Genomic DNA, 23095 nt, shown 5'->3' with positions numbered 1-23095 from the left:
AGGAAAGGACTCCTACAACTACCACACCGTTAACATCACCATCATTATTTCTTAATTATTTAGAGTTATTTCTGTGAAATAACACTTGGACAAAGCCACCAGTATGAAGGTTTCAACGCTATCAGCACCGCAGCACTGCTTGCATCTATCCACCTTTTCTCGTTTGTAGCATTGTCGCTAACGTCGCTCCCGTCGCTGCCGTCGTCCCCTTTGCCCCACATTTTCGCTGTCGTTGAGATTTGGCGAAAGCCGCTGGTCACCTATGTTTACCATTTCCGAGCTGTTACATCCAATCGCAATGAGTGAGTGTTTGCACCCAACTACAGAATGAACGTGTGAACAGCGTATGCGTGTTCACGTTAGCCACAAGCGTATCGTTGTCTCTGCAAAGCCTGCAAAGTGCACCGAATCAATTATGCGAGTACATTTTGTAACTGTGCGGGGCATCGCCCCTTCTAAAACCTTGCGTAGCACGATCTTAGTTTGTTTCGCGAGGCATTTCTGTGATGTTCTTTTGCTTCGTTCAACCTGTGCAGGTTCTGGAGGACTGGTGTGAAAGATGCTTTCGGTTGAGCTCGTCCCGGTGACATGGGCTCTTGTCGCCATCCCTACGTCAGTGGTTTTGATTGTCGCTCTCGCACTGTGTCTTTGTAAGCAAGGGGCGGACAAGTAAGTGAAACCACGGCCATTCTATACCTTTGATTGCCACTTAACCCGCTGTACTGTGCACTCATGCGAGTGTGAAAGACTGCGGTGCGTCAGCTTGCTAAATATAGGAACTGTGTACTCACGACCGCATAATGTGGGTGTTCGGGCGCGCGTTTGCGTGGGGATCGTGGCAAGTCAACGGAACGGAGCCCGTACGAGTGTTTTGATTGGGATTTCCGTTCCTAGCCGGGCAATCGTGCGTGTTGCGATAGCGCTTCAAAACACGCCGACCGCTCGTAGTCGTGCACTTGGCAACCGACATTTTCTGGCCGTCCAATGCGCACGTTATTAAGGGCGGAATTTTTCGACAGTTCACGTGAGCGATATGTTCTGTGCAACGTTTGTCAGCTTTATGTCGGGAGGGCTTGGCAACTGCTATGTCGCATTATTTTTGTTGATCATATATATATATATATATATATATATATATATATATATATATATATATATATATATATATATATATATATATATATATATATATGAAAGGAAAATCCCAGAATTTCTTACTGTAAATAAAGCAGCTTAGTTAGGGAAAAAACAAACTGGAGCATGACTTTTGCTGTGCTCAAGTTTTTCGACTGATGTGTTGATGCCTTTAGAGTTTAACAACTCTGAAGACATCATTACGCATTCATCCACACTAGCCTCAGTGTGTTCTGCCGTTCTGTTGTGCCGCAGCGGGTTAAGCAAACTTTTTTAGCAGTTTCAGAATTATAACCACATAAATTAGTGGTTGGCATGTGGGTGTATATAAACCGTATCTAAAAGTGCTGGAAGATACCTAGGGCAGCGCCACAGCCACCGTAGTCCTTCCTAAAAAAACAATAAAATCTCAAATAAAGAAGGGTGTAAGGCAGGGAAATATGATCTCTACAATGCTATGCACCATGTATTTACATGAGGTTATGAGGAACAGTTGGTGATAAGAGTTAATGGAGAGTACCTTAGTAACCTGCGATTTGATGATGACACTTCCCTGCTGAGTAACTCGTGAGACGAATTGCAAAGCATGATTGGTCTAAGATCGGTATAAAATCTGCAAAGCAGAACGGTGGGGCTATGGAGAAAACTAGTGTAATGTTCAACAGTCACGGAAGAGAACAGCGATTTGTAATCAGTAGCGAGGCATTAGAAGTTGTAAAGGAATACGTCTAGTGAGGGCAGGTAGTGACTACAGATCCAAACCATGAGACTGAAGTATCTAGATGAATAAAAGTGGAATGGGGTGCATTTAGCAAGTATTCTCAGATCATGAATGGAAGTTTAACAGTATCCCTCAAGGAGAAAAGTGTGTAACAGTGGCATCTTACCAGTATTTACCTAGGGGCAGAAACCTTGGAGGCTTACTAAAAGGGTCCAGTTTAAACTGAGGATGATGCATTGAGCTAGGGAAAGGAAAAGAATAGGTGTAACATTAAGGGACAAAAAGAGAGCAGAGTGGGCTAGGAACAAATCGCGTTGATGACGTCTTAGTCGAAATCAAGACGGAGATGGCAGGGGCTGGGCATGTAGTGAGAAACAAAGATAACATCTAATCATTAAGAGTAACAGTCTGGATTCGAAGCAAGGCAAGTGCAGTAGCGGGTAGGCAGAAAGTGATGTGAGCAGGTGAGATTGAGAAGATTAAGAGATGTGTAGATAACATGGCTGCAGCAAGCACAGGTCCAGGTTAAGTGTAGAGCCATGGGAGAGGCCTTTGCCCTGCGGTCACCGTGGTCAGCATGGTGATGATGATGTTGGAATGTGGGGCAGTAATCTATTATTGGTCCTAAACGTAGCTTCTGGCATATGGCATATGCAGTAGGTTACAGTGACTTAAGACGGAAAATGTTTGCAGCAAAAAAGCACGCATTTGTCCGCTGTAGTACCACCCTTTATTCAGTGGCAAGTGTTACATTATACGTGAGAGGTGTTGAGGAAATGAAGAATTATGCAAGCAATGTCCCATGTATTCGCACAAACCTTGGCTCCGAAGTAATAAGATTCTGCACAAGTTCAAATTTGTAGAGCAATATGATACTTCTAAATCAAAAGGAAAGTGAAATAGATATAACCTCCCCATTTGTAGTAGTGCCTAATAACAAGCATCTTTATCTGTGCTTACATCTTTATGGTGCTTACTTACATGTGCTAGGTGTTATGAACAGTGCTTATTATGGATTGTTCCATTGTTATGCACAACCTGAAATTTGCCAAAGATGGCAGCTGAATTCACAGAAAAATTAGCAGGCAACTTTGTGTTCTTTGTATGTGTGTGACAATTTGTGCATACTGCAAATTAGTATCAGCGTAAACTTGCTTACTTTTTTGTTTAATTGAAGCTTAGGGTAGTTTGTAGCAAACTTCCTCTTTACGTCAAAATATTGATTACGTCAAAATATTGAAACCACGATTGCGTTGTGTGTTTTGCACTGAAAGCACTATATATTTTCTAACAATGTCCCAACCAGCACAATAACGTTCATCAGCATTGACTGCAAGTGCAAACTTCAAAAAGGAAATGAAAGGAAACTGTTGTTTAATGTTTAACTGTTTACGTTATGCGCTATGCAATCTGTGTATTTTGTAGCACTTTATTGCAATCTGTGGCTCTTCTTGTTGTGTTGTTTTTAATCCTGCATCAGTAGTGGTCTATAGCAGTGTTGGAGTTACAGGAGTTGTAGACTCATGATGCAAGAGCATAGAAGTGTGGCTTCGCAAGTAATTGTTATAGCCCAAACAGACCACCTAATGTATCACGCCAACGCAACTACATTGTTTAAATTTCGGGTCGCGGCATGTATGTCGCGAAATTACGTGAATTTTTAGCATGTCATGCATAGTCACCCCATTGTTGGCAGTAACAGAGTTGTTTAACAGCAGCTGCGCAAGCTCAATGGTTAGAGGTCAACAAAAAAATGTAAGACCACATAAAAGCTTAGTTTTACATTGTGTCAATATAGACTTCCGTGCCAAAATTTAAAAGAATAGTGCGTGTGCCACACAAGGATAGCAAAAGCGTATCTTTCGGCACAAAAACTACACGAGATCGCTGGTGTTATAGTTTGCCAGAAGTGATCCAGAACCCAAAACATTGACTGAAAACATTAAGTTGCTAGCTAAGTTACTGCTCAGAACGCTTAACGTAGAGGAAGCAGAGGATAAAAGGATTGGACAACACAGGCACTATGTTGTTCAATTCTTTTGTCCACGGTTCTCCTTTGTGCTGCTTGTTTTCTATGGCAGGATGTCAAGAATCGGCACAGCCCTTTCGAATGACCTCCAATAGTTGGCAGCGTCTATTGCACTTGGACAATCTTTGAGATTATGCTGTGGCATTAGCACGCACCACACCTGAAATATTTGTAACATAACATTTTGTTCTAGAAGGGCATTCCAATGACATATATGTTACTTGATATTGGTGCCATATACTTTGATAATTTCTCAAGGCAGCTGCCATAAGAGCCTCCAGTGTGCTTTAAATTTTTGTGCATGTAGAGTTCGAAAATGAGAAGTTGACCAACGAGAAGGTATATTCCCAGTTTCCCATTTGGCAAAAGTTAAGATTTTTATTTGCTGTGGTTTGTTTTCCTCCTGCCCACAGGTCGCTCAATTTCTTGGGTGAGAACCGCCAAGTATTGAGTAAAAACTCGCCCGTCGCCTATAAAGTTCAGGTAATTTTCCTCTCACTCTTTTTTTAAAATTTTTATTGCTACTGAGCATTTTACACTGACTATCGTATTTCACTCTGTTCTTTGCAGAATTACAGTGTTCTGGTTTGCATAAAATACTTGTTGCAGTGCGTTAAAACCAAGGAATAGTAGTGCCCACAGTGTCATCGAGTTATCTTGCCTTTCTTTGCTTTTTTTTTAATTTTCAAATTGTCTGAGTCCAGGGAAAAGATATGTACTTGCAAGTAACGGAGTACCTTATACAATTTATGATAATGTGTATTTCAGTGACCAGGAAATAGATGCGTCATGACGTCATGACATACCGGTTCTGTTGTTGCCAAATGCAGGCTGAACGAGAACTGCTTGCTAGCAGCATTCTTTCTTTCTTATGGGCAATGGTATCACCCTTCGCTTTATTAACTACATAGCATCGACATGTTTTGCTACCTGTCGTGGTGTCACAATAATGCCGATGATGCAAAGTCCACCTTTAATGTCAAATCAAGATACCGTCTCGCAAGTGTACCTCCATACTTGCGATGGGTCATCCTTTTATGTGCTAGAAAAATGGACTTGAATTTCTACAGTCTAATGTGTCGGATTCCTTGCAGTGTGCTGGGGCTGCAGCACAATCTACTAAACTTTGCTTTCATTTCACCTGCAGAGCACCGACGATCATCAGAATGGTGACTTGCGGGGGGACTCGCCTCTCGAGAAAGTTTCTCTCCATCCCAGGTAATTGAAACTACAGTTGGAAGTGACTTTACTGCATTAATGTCATGCATAAATGAATGTTTCTTATCAAGAAAGAGTGGCTATAAACTAAGGGGTATTCATCTGTTTTTATATGCTCTATCATACCACGTCTCATGATACGTTGATTTTCGTAAGCATTTGCCACTTCTTAGGCTGAAGAAAATAATGTGGTGTAGACTTGCGCAAGTAACTTAAAATTTTACTTTAATCCTCCAGAGTCCACCCTACCACTACTCTTGCTACACTGAGTGTGTCATCTCAGAAGTTAAGATGTGGTAAACAACACAAAGCAGCCCATACTAGCATTTTAAAGCACTAGTGAGTTTTCAGCTGTACATAGTTCAGTGGCCTAATGTAATTAATTATCGTACTGATAATTGTTTACTCATTCCACTTTTCCTGTTCTCTGGGCACAAATGGGCCCTCATTGGCGACAAATAAGTGTGAAGTTCAAATTTTGGGGGATCGTGCTTTGGGGATTCAAGCTCGACGCATTCCTTTAAACAGTGAATATTTTGATTGAGCATAATTACAGTAGACTTGTTAAACCGAACCTGAAAGGACCAGGAAAATATGTTTCATTTAACAGGAGTTCTGTTTACTGCGAGATGAATGGGGATGCAGGATTCAAGTACAAAACCAATCACATTAGTGGCAGTTGTTCCATTTAAGCACCAATTCTGTTTAATTTAGAGGTTTCCGTTTACTGAGAGTCTACTGTACTTGTTAGCCAAGCTAAAGTGGCTGTAACTGAACTTGCCGCAGTCTCGCATGGATGTCGACAGGGTTTTGTCCTCGTGTTGCATCGCGGTGGGGGAGGGCGGGAGCGCTTGTATAGGTTGGGTAGGGGGCAAGTGTTGGTGCATCTTGGGAGAGAGGGTTGGGGTGGGCAAGTGCCCCTTTTGCACCCTCCTGCTGACGCCCACAGTGTGTCGATTGCACTTTACAGCAGGCCAGTGACGGAACGTGCGCTGCCAACACCCCCAGGCCGACCGCAGTCTCTGCCTAATCCTCTGCCTAACCCGGCTACAACTGCCTGGGATGGCGGCAGCAGCAACAACAACAACAATGGTGCCGCGACCGCAATGGACGGGCACGCTCCCACGACTCTCGTGCGTCCGCACCGAAGGAACAAGGCTCACGCCCCGCCGCCACCGACCACGCCCTCGTCGTCTGCCACCCCCATCATTGCCGTGTCGTCTGCCGGCAAGGGCACAGACACTCCGAGCGAGAGTTCAGAGTCGGATCCCCTGTACTCGGTGGCAAACGTGCGTGCGCCCAGTTCTTCGGAGGACACCGCGCCACCCGTGCCTGAAAAGCGCTTTGACGTCACCGCTGATGCGACGGAGGAAAGTGCGCCCCGCCCATGCCGGAAGAAATGGTCACTTCATTTCGTAAGTTGTGTTGTAAATAGGTGTAGAGGAATGACTAAAACATTTTTTAAAAAGGTGGAATTACAAGCAAGTCATTGTTAGCGTCATCGCCTAGCAATTTTTCACTAAATATAAAGTATCTTGGGCCACAACTTGGCGACTTGACCCACGAGAGGCTACTAACACTGCTGCTGAAACATTAAGCACACTGCACTTCTCTGCAGTGTTGGTAAGGTTTTGTGAAACGTCATGTATATGTATAAATGAAGGAATGGGAATCAGTTGAAGGGAGTGTTTCATGCTAGTTACATTCAAAGGTTAGATATAACGATATGTCAGACATAACCATATGTTCAACATCACCATATGTTAAACACAACCAAACACCCTCATTGCTTTCTTTGACTTCATTGCCTGCTGGCTTCCTACGGTTGCATATGCGTATTGCAGTTAAGACGAGTGGTTTTCACTGAAATGCAGCCGGTTCGTGGTACACTGCACAGTGAAAAACTGTCATTCTAGCACTTGGCACTGAACCTGCCCACTTTCTCTATTCGCCTTCTTGGCCATCACTTCTTGCAGGGCCTGTCTTTTGTCATTCAGATGCCAGAGATACATGCTCTTAACTTCACTGATGAAATTTGGATCATAAAGTGTTATATATATGGCACTAGAAAAGTTCTGTAACTCCACATACTTAGCTCAACTGATTTGTCTTGTTTTAGGACAAGTAAACGCACCAGCGGCACCAGTGCCCGGCACGTCAACCCATGGTGCCGCTGATGCCTTTCCTGTACCACCTGCATCCGATTTACCTGGCAACTCTGTGCAACCCACAGGTAAGCAGGAAAACTTAATCCATAGTTTGGGAAAGAAGGAGTCTTGTCAACTTACAAGTTCAACTTCTTGACTGGTTTGATCTTCCAGATAAGGCCACATCATGCGTAAGCATTATTGAAACCCGGCACCCAGTTGTGTGGCCTTTGCTTTAATACAGGTTTATGCGTGTTTTGTTTATCCAGTGTTGATTGTTGTGAAGTAGTTTAACCACTGCAAAAGACTGGCGAGCTAACTGAAATGTGCTTCCACAGCAGAAATAAATGCCATATTTTCTTCTCCAGAACGATGGTTCTTTTTACTAATACAGTTAAACCTGGATATAACGAAATTGACAAATTGCCTAAAAAATTTGTTACAAACAGGTTTTCGTTATAAGCAGTTTCAGCATGAAAATTCAGAAAAGAAGCACACAAATTAAACAAAAGGGGAACTGAAGGCAGAGCTCACCCAAAACATTTGTTTAGCGGCAACAAACTGCGTTATTTTGCTCTATTGCTTGTTCCAGAGGGATAGCAATACTGAACGTTCGTAAGACATAGATACAACGCTGCTCCGTCATCGTCTACCTGTGACCTCCGAGATTGGTTCCATCGTGTTGCTGGAGGCAATCTCGGAGGCCACGGTCTCACGAACCTGTGGCGCGGCGCATGATGTCAAAGCGCGTGACGAGTCGACCTCCGAAGATCTGTCGTCACCGTGGTCGCGGACAGTTTCCGCCAGCGCCTAATCTGACATCTCGGTAGTGACGACACAGTTGTCCGCATTAAATAAAAAATCGCGAAGCCAAATGTCATCTGGGGCTGCTCCATGCACATGCAGTGAAACCACGCACGCATGCACGGCATCGACAACTAAGAGCGAACTCCATATGCGGCGTGAACTCTAAGCGTAACGATCGGAGGAAGCAATTTTTTTTTTTAAGTGGCGTCACCTGGTGTCACGTTAACGAAGTGCAGTTCAGAGACTACTGGAACAAACAAAAAGTGGTGTGCCATTTTCTTTTTTTTTTTTTTTTTAAGAAAGTCGGCGCAGTTTGCGTGGTGACACCTGCGAGCGGCTGGATGTGGTTCGAAGGGGGGTAAGGGCATGCCTGCAGCAGCAATAACACCGGCTGCCCGCCTTGTACACAACCGCACGCTCTTGCCTCGCAGTCGCCGGGGCTTGGAGCGCTTCTTCGCGCTTCTTCGCGCTTCTTCGCGCTTCTTCGTCGGTGGGGCAACCGCAGAAGATGCATGCGGCTCTTGTTCGTGCCAAAATAACAAAATTCGGGCCAATATCCCTAGGTGGTCGGCAGCAAAAATTCGTTATATCAAGTGTGTTTCCAGCTGCCACTTTGTTACGTAGAGGTCGCGAATACATATGCTTTTATGGAGTAACGGCAGGGAATACGAAAACTTTGTAATATCGAGGAATTCGTTGTATGGAGGTTCGTTATAGGCAAGTTTAAGTGTATGCTCATCCAGTTGTAAAAAATGAAAAAAAAAAGGGTGGTGAAGAACAAAAAGAAAACTTGCAAATACATTTTACCTTTTTTTGCATGCAAATGGTTTATTAGTCATATAAAGCAAGCTTATCTGTAGCGAAATGATTGCTACTAAATGGATTGCTTTCTGTGTTGTTTTAACCCACATCATCGTTTTGCAAGTGCAGAGTTGCAAAGATATTTTCATTCCTTCAACTGCAGGGAAGTCAGACCTGTCCTACACGGTGATCTCTGTTCGTGAACCACTGGCGAAAGTTCGCGAGGAGACTATGAGACAGAAACCAGCACAGGTTTGTATTGATACCATTCTCTAAACTACAGTACAGTCGGCTTCTGTCAACTCAACATTAATAGGGCGGCCTTTATAGGCATAATTATCCGGTCAATCAAATGACAGGCAGAAAAGGCCAGACATAATGCTGCTTCATTTGGCAGTGCTTACCTAAATCTAACCCAGCCCCAGTTTTTATGGATTTGAAGTAGAAAACAATGTGCAAGGGCCAATTTTATGATAGAAATTCTGAAAAATAGCACTGCTCGTCAAGACAGCCAAAGATGTTACCGTATTTACTCGATTCTACCACGCCCTCGATTGTAACGCGCACCTGTTTTCCGCGACCAAAAAGAAAAAAAAACTTACAACATCGATTCTAACGTGCACCCATTTTTCGTGAGAGAAATGAACAAAAGTACGTAGGAGTCCACCTTCGCACATTCAGAAGAACAGGTACCGTATTTACTCAATTCTACCGCGCCCTCGATTGTAACGCGCACCCGTTTTCCGCGACCAAAAAAAAAAAAAAAAGTAATACATCGATTGTAACGCGCGCCCATTTTTCTTGAGAGAAAAGAACAAAAAAAATCCGTAGGAGTCAAACTTCGCACATTCAGAAGAACAAGTACCGTATTTTCCGGTGTATAAGACGCACCTTTTTTCCTAGATTTTCGCTGGTGCGTCTTATACAACGGTGCGTCTTGTATACGCAAAAAGTCGTGATTCTGCGAGACCAATTTGTTTCTATTTAATTTATGAGTACGATAAACAGAGCTCGAGAGCATTCGTAAAAATATATCTAATTTTGTTTTAACAATGAAGCGGCTGCGATCTTAGATGTCAGCTACTTGCTGTTCAAGCAGCGCGGCGACCACGGAGATTACGGCCGCAATAAAAGCCACCACTGTCGTGTGCCCCATTGTACTGTTTGAATTGTTTGTTCTTAAACGAAGAATTAAACCCACAGACCTGAGGCAATAAATAAAAAAGAGCACCACAACGGTCCATTGTAACGTTGTAGCGCCCACAATGTCGGTTACAAAAGCAAAAGTACCACTTCATTATCATCATCATCAGTTTTCGTGTGAGACGTCGCTGCAGTCCAGCAGTAGTCGCAGCTTCCGGCTTCCGGTCGCCATTTACGTTTTGTATGCGTGTGTAGGCGGTATCCGACGATCGTGTGATAACCGTGCGGCGCGTTCGTTGTTTATGTGTTCTCGCCAAGTCTGGTAATGCCCTAAAGGTATGGTAGCCACCATAGTACAGGCAGTGCCAGCGATGTGCTTCAAGGTGATTACAATGCTGCGTAAAAGTTACTCAGAGGCTGACGACGGCAACCCAGCGATGCTGCCAACCGAGGCGGAAGAACTTTTGACAGTGCGCCGGAGGATGTGGCTTCAAATCCAGTAGACTAAATAGTGGTTTTCTGCGCCTTAATAAAACTGCTGCTTACAGATATTCAGTGCCGTGCGTGACTACGCATTTCGCAATCAATGTACTCTGCGTGGGTCATTGTGTTTTATCATGTCGACTGAGTTAAAAATAGATGCGTCTTATACAAAGGTGCGTCTTATATATCATTTTTTCTTTCAAAAGTCGTAAAAAGTAGGGGGTGCGTCTTATACAAAGGTGCGACTTATACACCGGAAAATACGGTATTTGGGTTTTAAAGAACTAAAGTTTCAAAAAAGTAAAACACAAAGTCAAAAAGCGGGCCTTGGCGCTAAAACTGTCACCACTACGGCGGCGATACGAGTCGCGTAATGGATCAGTCCTCGTCGCTGTCAACACTCTTCGATTTCGGGAAACCGGCCCTGCTTTTGTCCACAGAAACTTTTTCGTGAAGCTTTGCTGTAAAAAATCTTCTGCTTCTGTTTGCGCCAGTCTCGCACGCACGTTTCGGGAACTCCGAACGACCGCGATGCGGCCCGATTTCCATCCGTCTCTCTGCACATGTAATAACTATTCTTTTAAATGAGGCATCGTGGTACACTAGTCGAGTATTTGGAGTCGGCACTTCCATGCCGTCGATGCGAACGCAGAACGGGATGACAATCTCCTCAGCACACGTACGAACTGAAAAAATGGCAGAAATGGCCAAGGCGCGTAGGAGGCGGCCATTTTGAAATGTCGATGGCAATACGATAACCGATTTTCTTTTTTTTTTTTTTTCGGTACTCGATTCTAACGCGCATGCGATTTTTGGACTCGTTTTCCCGGAAAAAAGGTGCGCGTTAGATTCGAGTAAATACGGTAGTTGTGAAAACATGGCACTGTGCAAACATAGCACTGCTTTATTTGACAGTGTTTACCTAAATCCAACTTGGCCTCAGTTTTTACGGGTTTGAAGTAGAAAACAGTCAGCAAGGGCCAATTTCATGACAGAAATTGTGAAAAATAGCACTGCTCATTAAGACACCCAAAGATGTTAGTCTTACACTAATTCAACTCTTCTTAATCTGATCATAACTGTTAATCCGGGTTGACTCCCATGGATTTTTGTTGCATTAAGAGTTTCGATGCAATTAGCATGTTTCTAACACTTGCTCAGAGTTTTCATGAAGTATTTCTTGGTCATTATGTCTGCTTTTGTGCCGCTCCTGGCAGTGGTTGCATGCACCTATCCATTCAAACTGCAGTCTCGCAGATAACACATTGAACATTGTTTGCTCACTAAAACTTATGCTGTGCTGCTCACATTTGACTAAGCCGTGGGTGAACTGTAGACTTAGCGCAATGTCAGGTAGCAGGTCATGCCTGTAATGTCTGTGTCTTTGTGTACACCCATGAAATTCTTTCATAAATTGTGCTAGCATTGACCCTTGGACATGGTAGCGTTTAATATAGGCGAGAAGGAATGATATTTCCTGCATGATGCACAAATGCAGTGAGCACACACGTGTGCGAGCGCCTTCTGCCACGTTGTTTGCTTAGAGATGCATACGCACTATCAGCCTTATCTGTGCAATCATGGAATGCTTATCGCCGTATCACTGATCTCGTTTCTCGACAATATTAGAAATTACAGTCTACGCCCGTTACAACGGACCCTCATAATCCGGGAAAAAACGTCCGCTTTATCCGTAGTATGCAGTATCCAAACGGCGGGCGAGGGGGGGGGGGGGGCGATCGTGTGGCCACTACCGCATAGAAATGTTACCGGAACATAATCTTTTTTTTCGCGTTCTTGCCAGTAGAACAGCTGATACGAAATAATCGTACGAATTACGGCTTTGAATCAAAGATTAGACCAGTTTAACGCCGCACGCCAGCGGCAGTTTGTACACAAGGGTCTGGTACCATCACCCCGCTTGAGGTAATTCTTACCTTTTTCATCGTATGGGAAAGGTGCATGCGAGGAAATAAACTTCACTGAACATGACTCATTTTTATTTCACAAAATAGTGAGTGATGAGGGCTTGCTTAGCTCCTGCCAGAGAAGCCGCGGTCACCTTGTGCTGCATTTCTGTGAGCTGCAGAACTTCCGCGGAGCAGTCACCTTGCTGCTGCTGCAGGAAATATCCTTTCACGGCCTCAATGTAGTCAATGGCCTGGGACGAAGAAAGCTTAGCAGGAGCTTCAGCCTCTTCGCTACTGTCGTCTTCTGATAGAGAGTCAGAAGAGTTCTTCACGAGTGCTACGATCTCGTCGTCCGTCAGTTGTTCGCTGTCGACGATTCCATTATCAAAACTGACGAAGTCGGCAAAGTCTTCGGCCCCGAAAGCTTCTTGAATTTGGGGCCACACACTTGGCACACATGGATCTTGTGGTGCAGTGCTGGGTGCGTTATTCGCTCGGCAAAAGCCTGCCTTCCGGAAGCAGTTACGAATAACATCGCTTTTCAGCTGTGCCCACACTGCCGGAAGAACTTCCACAGGAAACTTCACGTCAATTTTGGTTTCCCGCTTCTCCTGCATGTCAAAAAGCAGTCGCTCTGTAAGGCGGGTCCGGTACGCAACCTTAACGGAATGGACCACACCTTGGTCGATTGGTTGCAGTGCCGACGTCGCATTAGGCGGAAAGTATGCAAGTTCCGTTGCCTCAAGTGACGGGGGTTGCATGTGTGCCGAACAGTTATCTAGGAAGAGAAGTACTTTCCTTTTCTGTTTTGCCATCCTCTTATCAAACTTCAGCAGCCAAGCGTTAAACAAAGCCTTCGTCATCCATGCTTTTTTGTTAGCCTCCCAGTCGATCGAGAGGCTTTGCATGTGACGCAAGGCACGAGGCCGTTTTGACTTTCCAATCAGCAGAAGTCTCACCTTTTCTGACCCGTCCATGTTACAGCAAAAAAGGACAGATAAGCGCTCTTTCGAGCACTTCCCACCGTGACACTTTTCGCCGGAGAAAGCGTACGTCTTGCTCGGCCTGGCTTTGTACACAAGCCCACTCTCGTCCGCATTAAAGATGTTCCTGTCCTCATATTTCGCGAGAAGGGCAGGCAGCCGATTTGTCTGCCAATCCGAGACAACGCTCTCATTGACGCTATCACGCTCTCCACACATGGCACTGAACACAACACCATGCCGTGCCTTAAAACGGCTAAGCCAGCCCTCGCTGAAGGTGACGTCGTCATGTCCCAAAGTCACAGCGAGTTGCTCAGCTCTGCTCCTGAGCAAAAGTCCGTTAACTGGAATCCCACAAGCACGCGCGTCCCTAGCCACATCAGGAGAGCAGACTACGTCCGGGTGCGCCGCTTTGCGCATTCGAAAGCGCTTTTCCTGGACCTCGCCGGAGTCGCGTTTTTCGGCGACGTCCTTGTTTTTCACGATAGAGTTAACTGTCTGCTTGGACAGGCCCATTCTTCTGGCGATGTCCGCCTGTTTTTCGCCATTATCGACAGCGTTAACTATGCTTAGTTTTTCTGACAGTGAAATCTGCTTCCTCTTGCGTCCAGCCATTTCACACAAGCGCAGCCGCCGCACGAACACAAAGAAGAAAATGGACGCAGCGAGCCACTTCACTGGATTGGCTCGGCCGCGCCAGCGACCTCTTCGATGCCGACAATGTTGCCAGACATACTAGTTGTTTCCCGTCTAAGTGGGAAAAAAGCGCATATCGGGTGTCGGCCCGCGTAAGTCCGCTGTATACGCTCGATCCAAACAATTTTCCCCCTAAATTTAGTCTGTTCTAGCCGATAGTCCGCTATAGCAGGGTCCGTTGTGAGCGGAGTGGATGCCATTTAAAATGCGTGGTGACCAAACAAACCTACGGATATGGTCCGTTGTAACCGGAAGTCTGTTGTTCCCGGATCCGTTGTAACGAGCGTAGACTGTACCGTATTCTGGGATCAGTGCTTGTGCGGTATTACAAAAAGTTGCAAGCATGTACATTTCCTGTGTGCTGATTCTTTCAACTTCGACAGTCATAGAGAGACAGACTCTGCCGGTTCTTTCGTCATCCAGCCTTATGCACCATGTGACATCTATGAGACAACTATGTGACAACTAACCACTGCCTAAGCATATGATTAGACAGCAGACTTCAATCATTGAATTCAGGACTCATCATTGACGTAGATGTACATAGTATGTCACAAGACAGATCACACGGCAGGGCTCCGTCTGTTTTGCAAGGTTAATTGAATTCGGCCACTGGCTTACCATCACCTAGAAGGTAATTTTTGTTATTGACCCTGTAGACCTTCTCAATAAGATGAAGGATACTAAATTTTGGCAGATTCGTTGCATCTTCCATTCACACATTGGAGTCCACAGTACTCCAGTCCAAGATAAATTTCAAACAAGTAACATGATTATTGTGATTTAGTTTGCATTGCAGACAGGTGAATTGTGATGTGGAGATTATAGAACTTCTGCACTCCGTGCAGTGTCTAAAAAATGTATCTTGTTCAGACACATACAGTATAACCTCATTACAACAGACCTTCATAGTGAAGAGGATTTTGGTCTGTTGTAAAGGGAGTATGTAAAATCCAAGTACTGTTACAACAGACTTTTATGTAAACGCTTAATGGGTCTGTTATAACCGGATAGAATCATGGGTCACAAACATGGTCTTATTTTTAACGGGGGACCAAAAAAAATGCGATTTTTGGAAAATCACATATTCAGTTTCTGTAGTCCATTTTCTATCTGATTCCAAAACATCTTCACTGAAAACTACGTAGAAGTGCTATAAAAATTTTTTTTTGCGTCTGCTGACTTGGCGAAAATTAATATAGCAAAAAAAACAACAAAAAAAGAACAAAAAAACAGCGTTTTTTCAAAATTATAGCTCGGCAACGGCGCAACCGGGCGCCACCATTTTGGGCTCGTCGTAAAGAGCATTTCTACGTGTTCAAGTTCTCCGTTTCAGCTAGCTCCTCCATTCAGTAACAAGCTTACAAAAAAAACATGTTTGAAGTTCAATGCAAGGCCTCCAATTGGCTGCTTCTGCCGTGATGCTCGCTTCGGGATCGTCGTCTGCTGCTTGTGCGTCGCGAGGTCGTGGCTGTCGAAAATTGCGCTACTTAGTGACGCGTTCGCACTCGTTCCGTGTTCACGGGTCGACGATAATTTAGAACGCTTTAGTTTGGCAGCTGCAAGCGGAAGCTCAATCATCAGATTACGATAGCGCGCCGCACTCGTCGCGAACATCGCATACGTGCGTAGAACACCGCAGACGTCTTCTTCTTATCAGCACTTCGGAGCTTATGATGAAGGCCACCGCGGGACAACTCTTTGTACTCGCAATCGAGCATCACATACTTTGAAACATCGGGCACCGCGGCCACACACATCGCAACCAAGCTTTCTACTCGATGTCGTGGCTAGGCCTAACTCCGCTGATGGTGCCAATGTACGAGACAAATCCGAACTTTGCAGGCAAGAACATCGCGCTAGCGGACATGCGAAAGCGAAGAAGCCGCAATGTCCTTCGTCGCAAGCAAAGAATCGCATCGCCCGCTGGCTCCTCAGAACAGCGGATGGGCATTTTGCGCATCGGCAGTGGACCCCCCCAGCTCGCCGCGCAGCGACCGCTCGGAGAAGCGGTGGCAGCGGCTAGCAATTTCGCGCGTCAGCGTCCCAAAACGCAACACTAAGCACGCTGCGCGCTGATTTTTTGTCGCTACAGCTAGGCATAGCTGATCATTGACAGACCGGAGATTGTCGGCGGCCTTCGTTCTTAAATCGGTACGTCGACATCCGCGGCGCACTGTTCCCGTCCCGAAAGTATGCTAAGCAATGTTTGAAGTCGGAAGTTATTGAATTTGGTACGTCCGTGGTAGAAAAGTCCGCTCTAAAGGAGTCCTGACCACCTTGCTGGCCTGACATTTTAGTCAATTATATCCGAATGTCCGTTGTACCAGAATCCGTTGTAAACGAAGCTCAATCAATGGAACAAATACGGAGGTTGGCATAACGCCGCAAATTGGTATGTAATATCCGAATGTCTGTTGTACTAAACAGATCCGTTGTAACGAGGTTATACTGTAATTGGTTTTGTGAACATGTGTTCATTAATTCCTTCGTACTCGACTAAATTTAAGCTTTTAGGCTCTTTACTGCCTTTTGGTGCGTGAGATTTCGGACACAGAGCAATGCTTTCTTCCATCACGTCACGTGATGTCGACATTGCATGCGCACGTTGCACTAATGGTCATTTTTTACTGTACAACACACAGGCTGCAGCTGCAACCCAAGAGGCCTACTACACGGAGGTTCCTGAGGAAGAGCAGATGTACGCAGAAATAGAGTCGGGCCACAACTCCGCCGGCTCGTCCGTCACATATGCGCGCATCGAGCCAAGGACGACCGAGCCACACCCACCGGCACCGCCTACTGTCGAAAGCCTCAAGTCTGTTGCCCAGGCTCATTCAAGACAAGGTTAGCACACAAATTGTACCTTTGTCAGAGTTTTTAGAGAACGCCTAAACCTCCTCCGATAGTCTTTTTTAACATTTCAAGTAAAGACTTGCATCGAGCTGAGAATGCAGTGTCAAACACAGCAGCACTGTGTGCCGCGGGCGTGCCACAAAATAAAAACAACGATCCTGTGCTCCTCTTCAGGCCTTTTGGTATCCTCAGCATTGGTTGTGATGTCACCAGGAGAATCTGGTCCTGTCAGTAGCAGCAAGAACCTGTTTTTCTGTCTGCGGTTACATGTGCTCCCTGCTTTTCCTCCTCGCACGGTGAGGAGGAACACTTGGCCAGGAGGAAAGATGAGCCAACAAATGAAGCGTAGCGAAGGATAGAGCGAAATGAGGGAGGCCCGCACTTTGATCATCAAACGCGTCTAACTCTGCTATTATGGCACCATTATGAAAAATTCTCACGATTACGTGTTCGTTGTAGACTCATGCACAACTGCAACACCACAACTAAATTTTGACCTCTGAGTGCTTTAGAAGGCCTTCAAAAGAATGCTAAGGAGAAATGCCGAATCTGTTTAGACTCGCGCAGTCTTCTGTCAATACTTCCTTTTCGATAATTTTGTGGCGAGAGGTCGATTATTAGAAGAGGAAGTAATAACTAAATTACCATTTCTTAACGTTTAGCACCAATCTGCTTTGAGAAGTCGTTGAACAAGGAGCCAATGTTTCAACAAGGCAACCCGCCTTTGTCGCCCTTGATGAAGACATATGTCTAGGTTGACATGCTGGCTCCAGCAACACTCCTTGTTTGACAACTTCCCACCATTTCAAGCGTACATCTTTCCCTGAACTTCCATCTCTAAGTTTTAAACTTTTATACAGCTGTACGGTGTGTAGCAAGACTTGATGGCAGCCAGCATAGCGTGCCGTTGTCCCTACTTTTATTTGATGGATAAGGGGCGAGTGGAGTGGCAGCTGCGACATGCACTCGAAGTGAGATATAGAGCACATTCTCTTTACGTGGCTTGCACTTCAAGCCATGCAGCATGAGCTGCGCGAGAGGCACAACATGGTGGTGGCCTGCGGTGATGTCACATGTGGCCCATAGCCATACTTTCCCTCCCACTCAGAATTTGCATAATTGCTCCATCCACAAAAGAAAGTCTGTTGGACCAGTACACGCAAACGCTAGAGGTGCTTATAAACTAAATACTTATAAATTGCATTGGTGTAACTTACACAAACGCTAGATACAATTCTATGCAATAGCATTTGATCATTTTAGTGACATCATGCACTTCTCAAGTGTTTCACACAGTTGGCTTTACCATACAAACATGCATTTGTGTTGCTGGTTTCAGGTCAGAAACCTGAACATCCTGCTAAATTCTGTCAGGGATTTTGACATTGCTGCTCAGCGAAACATAATGTTCTAGGTAGTAACAACGGACCTTTGACCGTTCATATGCATAGTATTTACATTAGCCAAGAAAATGTACTTACGGTTAGAGCGAAAACCAGCTTGGACAACTGTCTTTCACAGGTGAAGGGCAGGCGTGCCGCAGCTCTGTGGGTGGATCTGATATTTTTTCTTAGGTTGTAACTGAGTATACACCATTACCTTGCTTCAACAAAGGCCGCAAACGCTTTTGAAGATGTTCTGCAAGAGATGGATCTCCTCTGAAATTGATCTCGGAGCAATCAGAGAGGCTACAGGCTACAGAAGGCTCGGAAGAATCTCTGCAACACATACGGCCATAGCTAAGTGTCATTATTGCTGTGTAGTAACGAAAGCCTGGCTTGAGGAGGAAACTCCTCCACTCAGACTTTCGGATTCGAGGGTACCAACCACGCAGCGGGAGAATTCCAAAGTTTTACATTATCGAGAAGTCTGGCCTGCGTTCTGGCAAAGTTTCATGCAGATGGGTCGTCTGCAATGGTGACAAGCGCAATTAGAAACTTCGAAACTTCGTCTTTTCTCTTTTTTTTAATCCTAAGCTTTTTATTGTTTTCACTCGGCACAAAAGCTCTTTCGTGTACGCGGAATGCGCCTCAACTACAGTCAAATCTTGCATGCATATGAACAAAACCGGGTAGAATGCAGATGTTTGTTTTATTTTGTGATGTGCAGTAATTTCGGCCTTATTAATCTTGCAAAACCAATCTCGAGTGCTCTATCACTATATTCGATAATTAGAATACTATCTTTAAATTATAAGCTGAGAGAAAGCAATTTTTAGCTTTCTTGTAAGTATTTCTTTACCAGAAGGTATATAGATCAAATAATAACAGCCCTTCCGGCATGGAACCTATAACCTTGTACAAGACAACCTACTTTTACCATCTTCATGGGATACTGAAAAACAACAGGATAAGATATTTAGAAACTAAAACAGCATGTGAATGTAAGGGAGTACGCTATAATATACATAAGTTCCATCTTGTTAAGTTTATTAAATTTGATGTCTCAGACTATCCTTCCCTAAATGCATGCCTGGTTGCTCTGTTCTGCTGACCAGTTAAGTCATCAGCGAGTCATCCACTATAGCAATGATTTATCTATGGAGTTTTGTTTGCACAGACAATGCACACTTGCAGATGTTGTTTTTTGATCAGTCTTTATCAGTATCCTTTACACTCAAACCTCGATATAACGAACACGGATATAACGAATTATCGGTTATAATGAAGTAACTAGATGAAGAATAGTCTTGTCGTAGATACAGTGTTACAAATATACGTTTATAATGAATTTTCGGATATAAGGAACTTATTTTCGTATCAGATGTGACTTTGTTATAACGAGGTTTGAGTGTATATCTTTTGTTTATTTCCAGCATCAGTTACATCCGCGTCATCACTCGGTGCACCCAGCCCAGACATCGATGTCGGGAGCCTGTATACCGCCGTTGACAAGTGCAACAAGCAGAGGCAAACTATCCACATATCTGAAGGCGTGGCCTCCGTGACCGAAGGCCCGGCTAACTTGGATGAGCTGTACGCCAAAGTTCACAAGCCCCACCGCCAGCCAGTTGCTGCACCTGTCGCCACGCAAGAAGAAGGCATCGAGACGAAGAAGTCCTTAGCGGCACCGCTGCACGAAGCCTTCCTTGTGCACGACAGGCCACGGTCCATGCCTCCCAACATGGAGTCCGTCGTCTCGTGCACCAACGTCACGCTTGTGCGAGAGTTGGAAGAGAAGAAAGAGCTCGTTGAGGTACTTCCACCGCCCCCAGAAGAATACGCGGACCCCGCGTACGAAAGGGTGTACCACCAGGATTCCAGCGACACAGATCCCTGCTATGAGAGAGTGACTGGCGGGCATGGAAGCGACGGTGTCTCAGACCCTGGCTACGAGAAGGTAGCCAAGAGGTTCGACAAGGAACCCGACTACGAGACGCTCCGCAAGGACGCCGCAACGGAGTATTCTGAGGGAGCCGTTGACCCCCATTACGAGCAGATCCGTAAAAGCGACAAGGCGTCCACCGTCCGTGAAGACGAAGTGGCGGCCGGTGCTCGCGGACTGACTCAACAGGACAGCGGTTCTACGGCGGACTATGGCTACGAGAGGATCAAGGGTCGCCGAGGTCTCGCCGAGGACGAAGGGAGCGACCCGGGGTACGAACAGATTTGCCGAAGGGGAGAGGACGACACGAGCGACCCCGGGTACGAGCGGATCCACAGGAGTCACAGCGATGCGTGCAGCCAAGCAGACAGCGATCCTGGGTACGAGAGGATCAGGGACAGGGGAGGCGGAGGCCGGTCGTGGCGCGGTCGCAGCAAGGGCGGCGGTGACTTCGGCTACAGGAAAACGGGTGCTCGCCTAGCCGCGGCCACTACCGGTGCCGCGAAGCAGGACAATAACGGGTCGAGTGACGAGACATATGAGAGCGTCCAAGATGACATGGTCCGAAAGCTCGGCTACAGTCTGATGAAAGGAACCGGAAGCAGTACGGAATCGCCGGTTCCCAGTCCAGTCTGGAAACAGGCGTCGGACGACAGTTCTACATCGGAGCGCGGTGCCGAAGACAGCAGCTCGGAAGAGCCAGGCTATGAAAGAGTTAGGCATAGGGAAGGAGCCGATGACGGATCCATCGGCAGGCCGGCGTCGTCCACCAGCCGGTGTCTTGGCGTGCAGGCGAGAATTTGGAGGTGCAGCGACAGTAATCTGACGACCAGTGTGGAGACGACAGAGCGTGCTACGAGCACGTACAGCCTCAATGCAAACCTCGACGATGGAGGCAGTGAGCCTGCGAACAACACAAATGGAGATGCGGCGCTGTACGAAGTCATCCGGGGATCCACAGACGCAAGCCTCGAGCTTGTCACAGACAACGAACCGATACCCATTACTTGGGCACGCAACTCGGCTGGCCGTTCGTCGGAGCACAAAGAACGGGAGTACATCTTCTGAGACTTCAGCTGTAGTAAGGTTTTTAACTCTTCTTTAGTGCAATGGAAGTCTTGCCCGGTTTCGCGCGTGTGTTGAATCGAATGTATGCGAGCGCTGCACACATTGTCAGCGGAAAGTTTCGTCAGCTTCTTGTGTTTGAAGCGTTTCGTGAAACTTCCTTTCCTGAAGACTTACGTGAACGGGTGTACCTATATTTGTGCAGAGAGGGCTATTGCAAATAGTTTTGCTTTGCAGGTGCTCAGCGCACGTGTGTTGCTACAGGCTGTAAACAGCGCTTTGTATATTGTGTTCTGTGTTAAACAGAGAGATTGAGTTAAAGATTTGTTGAGATGTTGCTTATGTAGTTAGCGTTGTTGCCGTGAGTTGCATTGAAGAAGCTTTTAGTAAGTGTGCCTGCAGTGACTGCAGTGTCTGTGCTTTTATTTACTCATTGTAATCAAAACAGGGTTCAGTGCATCATTTGTTGTTCTTCTGCATCGTAACAATGTGTTGCGAGCGACGTTTGCAGCACATACTTTCAGTTCCTTTTTTTAGTTGGTTATGCATGGGAGTATGTTTTAGGCGGGCCTTCACTCTTGTGCAATAATGGCGATCGCAACATTACACATACATAGTCATCCACCCCTTCATTCAATACAAATATAGGGTTCTTTGAGACAGCAGACATGCACGCGTATGTCTCGCATTGGTGCCGGCAAATCGAGACATACTTTCTTTGTTCCGCTGCTGAAGTCTTGTGTGTAGAGTGCATCTAAAGGTCTCCCCTGTACATAGCATAATGTAGTTGCCTCCGTCAAATAATATCAAAGAGACAGGCAACATAGTAGTAATGATAAAACATCTGCAAAGGTTGTTGGCAATGCCAATCCACCATTCTGACCAGACTTATTTTCTGAAGGACTTGGTTTGGTACAACAGTAGTTTCCGATCCCTGGATGAACCAAGGAAGTACTGCTAAGAAGTACCATGTTTTAAGTTCTGTGCACACTCCTTAAGAACAAAGCAAGCGTATGCAGAGGGACTTGAAAACCCTAATCAAAAATGCCAGTGTAGCCTAGGCAACTTATTCTCTGTAACTTCGAGAAGCACAGGTCATCACTGAAATGGTACTTAAGTATGGATGCCATTGCTTTTCTTGTCGCGGCATCGTGAGTGGTTCTTGCAGTTAATTCATCCTCACTTATCGACACTGTGGTCAGGGGCAGCCAGTGTCTGTTTTATTTGTGAATCATTGGACCATTATCAATTCAGTGCTTAAAGCTTGCCTGTTTTAAAAAATGGGAGGCCATGAGCATTGACATTAACTTCAACTCTTGTCATCTGGAAAGCGTAATTGCATAGGCTCGGGCAGTGCAGGCAAAATAATCTATAGGGCAATGCTTTGTTCTGCGTTGAGCATTCTTTGGGGGCCTTATTTCTCTTGATTATGAAAATTTCATAGGTTTCATTGAATTCTCATGCCCATTTGTTTGTTTTATTATTTCTGAGGACAAATATTACACGTCTTGATTTTATATGACAATCTTGTTTTTAATATTTTGCTGCACATCCAAAAACTTTGGATGATACTTTTATTTTGTTTTTATTACGTTGCAGGACACTTACATTCTGCACCTTTTATTTAGAACCTTGAGAAACTTATCTGATAATATAAGGAGATAAAGATAGATCAAAAAAATATATTAATCTAAGTGTGCTACTGTCCTTATCAATCTTTCCTGAAGTTTGTCGATGTTTTAAAAACTTAAACTCCTCTAAATTCCTAGAAAGCTGTG

At 45.2% G+C, this 23095-nt stretch overlaps 1 protein-coding gene across 1 annotated transcript; it reads left to right on the top strand.

Moving 5' to 3' along the window:
* Nucleotides 1–177: 177 nt before the first annotated feature.
* On the top strand, nt 178–21776 carry LOC119396414 (mucin-19-like). Its single transcript, XM_037663623.2, is given in 10 exon segments — nt 178–302; nt 537–669; nt 4298–4367; nt 5032–5102; nt 6073–6500; nt 6503–6517; nt 7222–7335; nt 9021–9109; nt 16718–16919; nt 19744–21776. Coding segments are annotated over 9 exon segments (2676 nt in total). The 5' UTR covers nt 178–302; nt 537–559; the 3' UTR covers nt 21321–21776.
* The last annotated feature ends 1319 nt before the right edge of the window (nt 21777–23095 follow it).

Source organism: Rhipicephalus sanguineus, chromosome 6 (genome assembly GCF_013339695.2).
Source record: "Rhipicephalus sanguineus isolate Rsan-2018 chromosome 6, BIME_Rsan_1.4, whole genome shotgun sequence".
Classification (NCBI taxonomy): Eukaryota; Metazoa; Arthropoda; class Arachnida; order Ixodida; family Ixodidae; genus Rhipicephalus; species Rhipicephalus sanguineus.
This window is presented reverse-complemented; position numbering and strand designations above follow the sequence as displayed.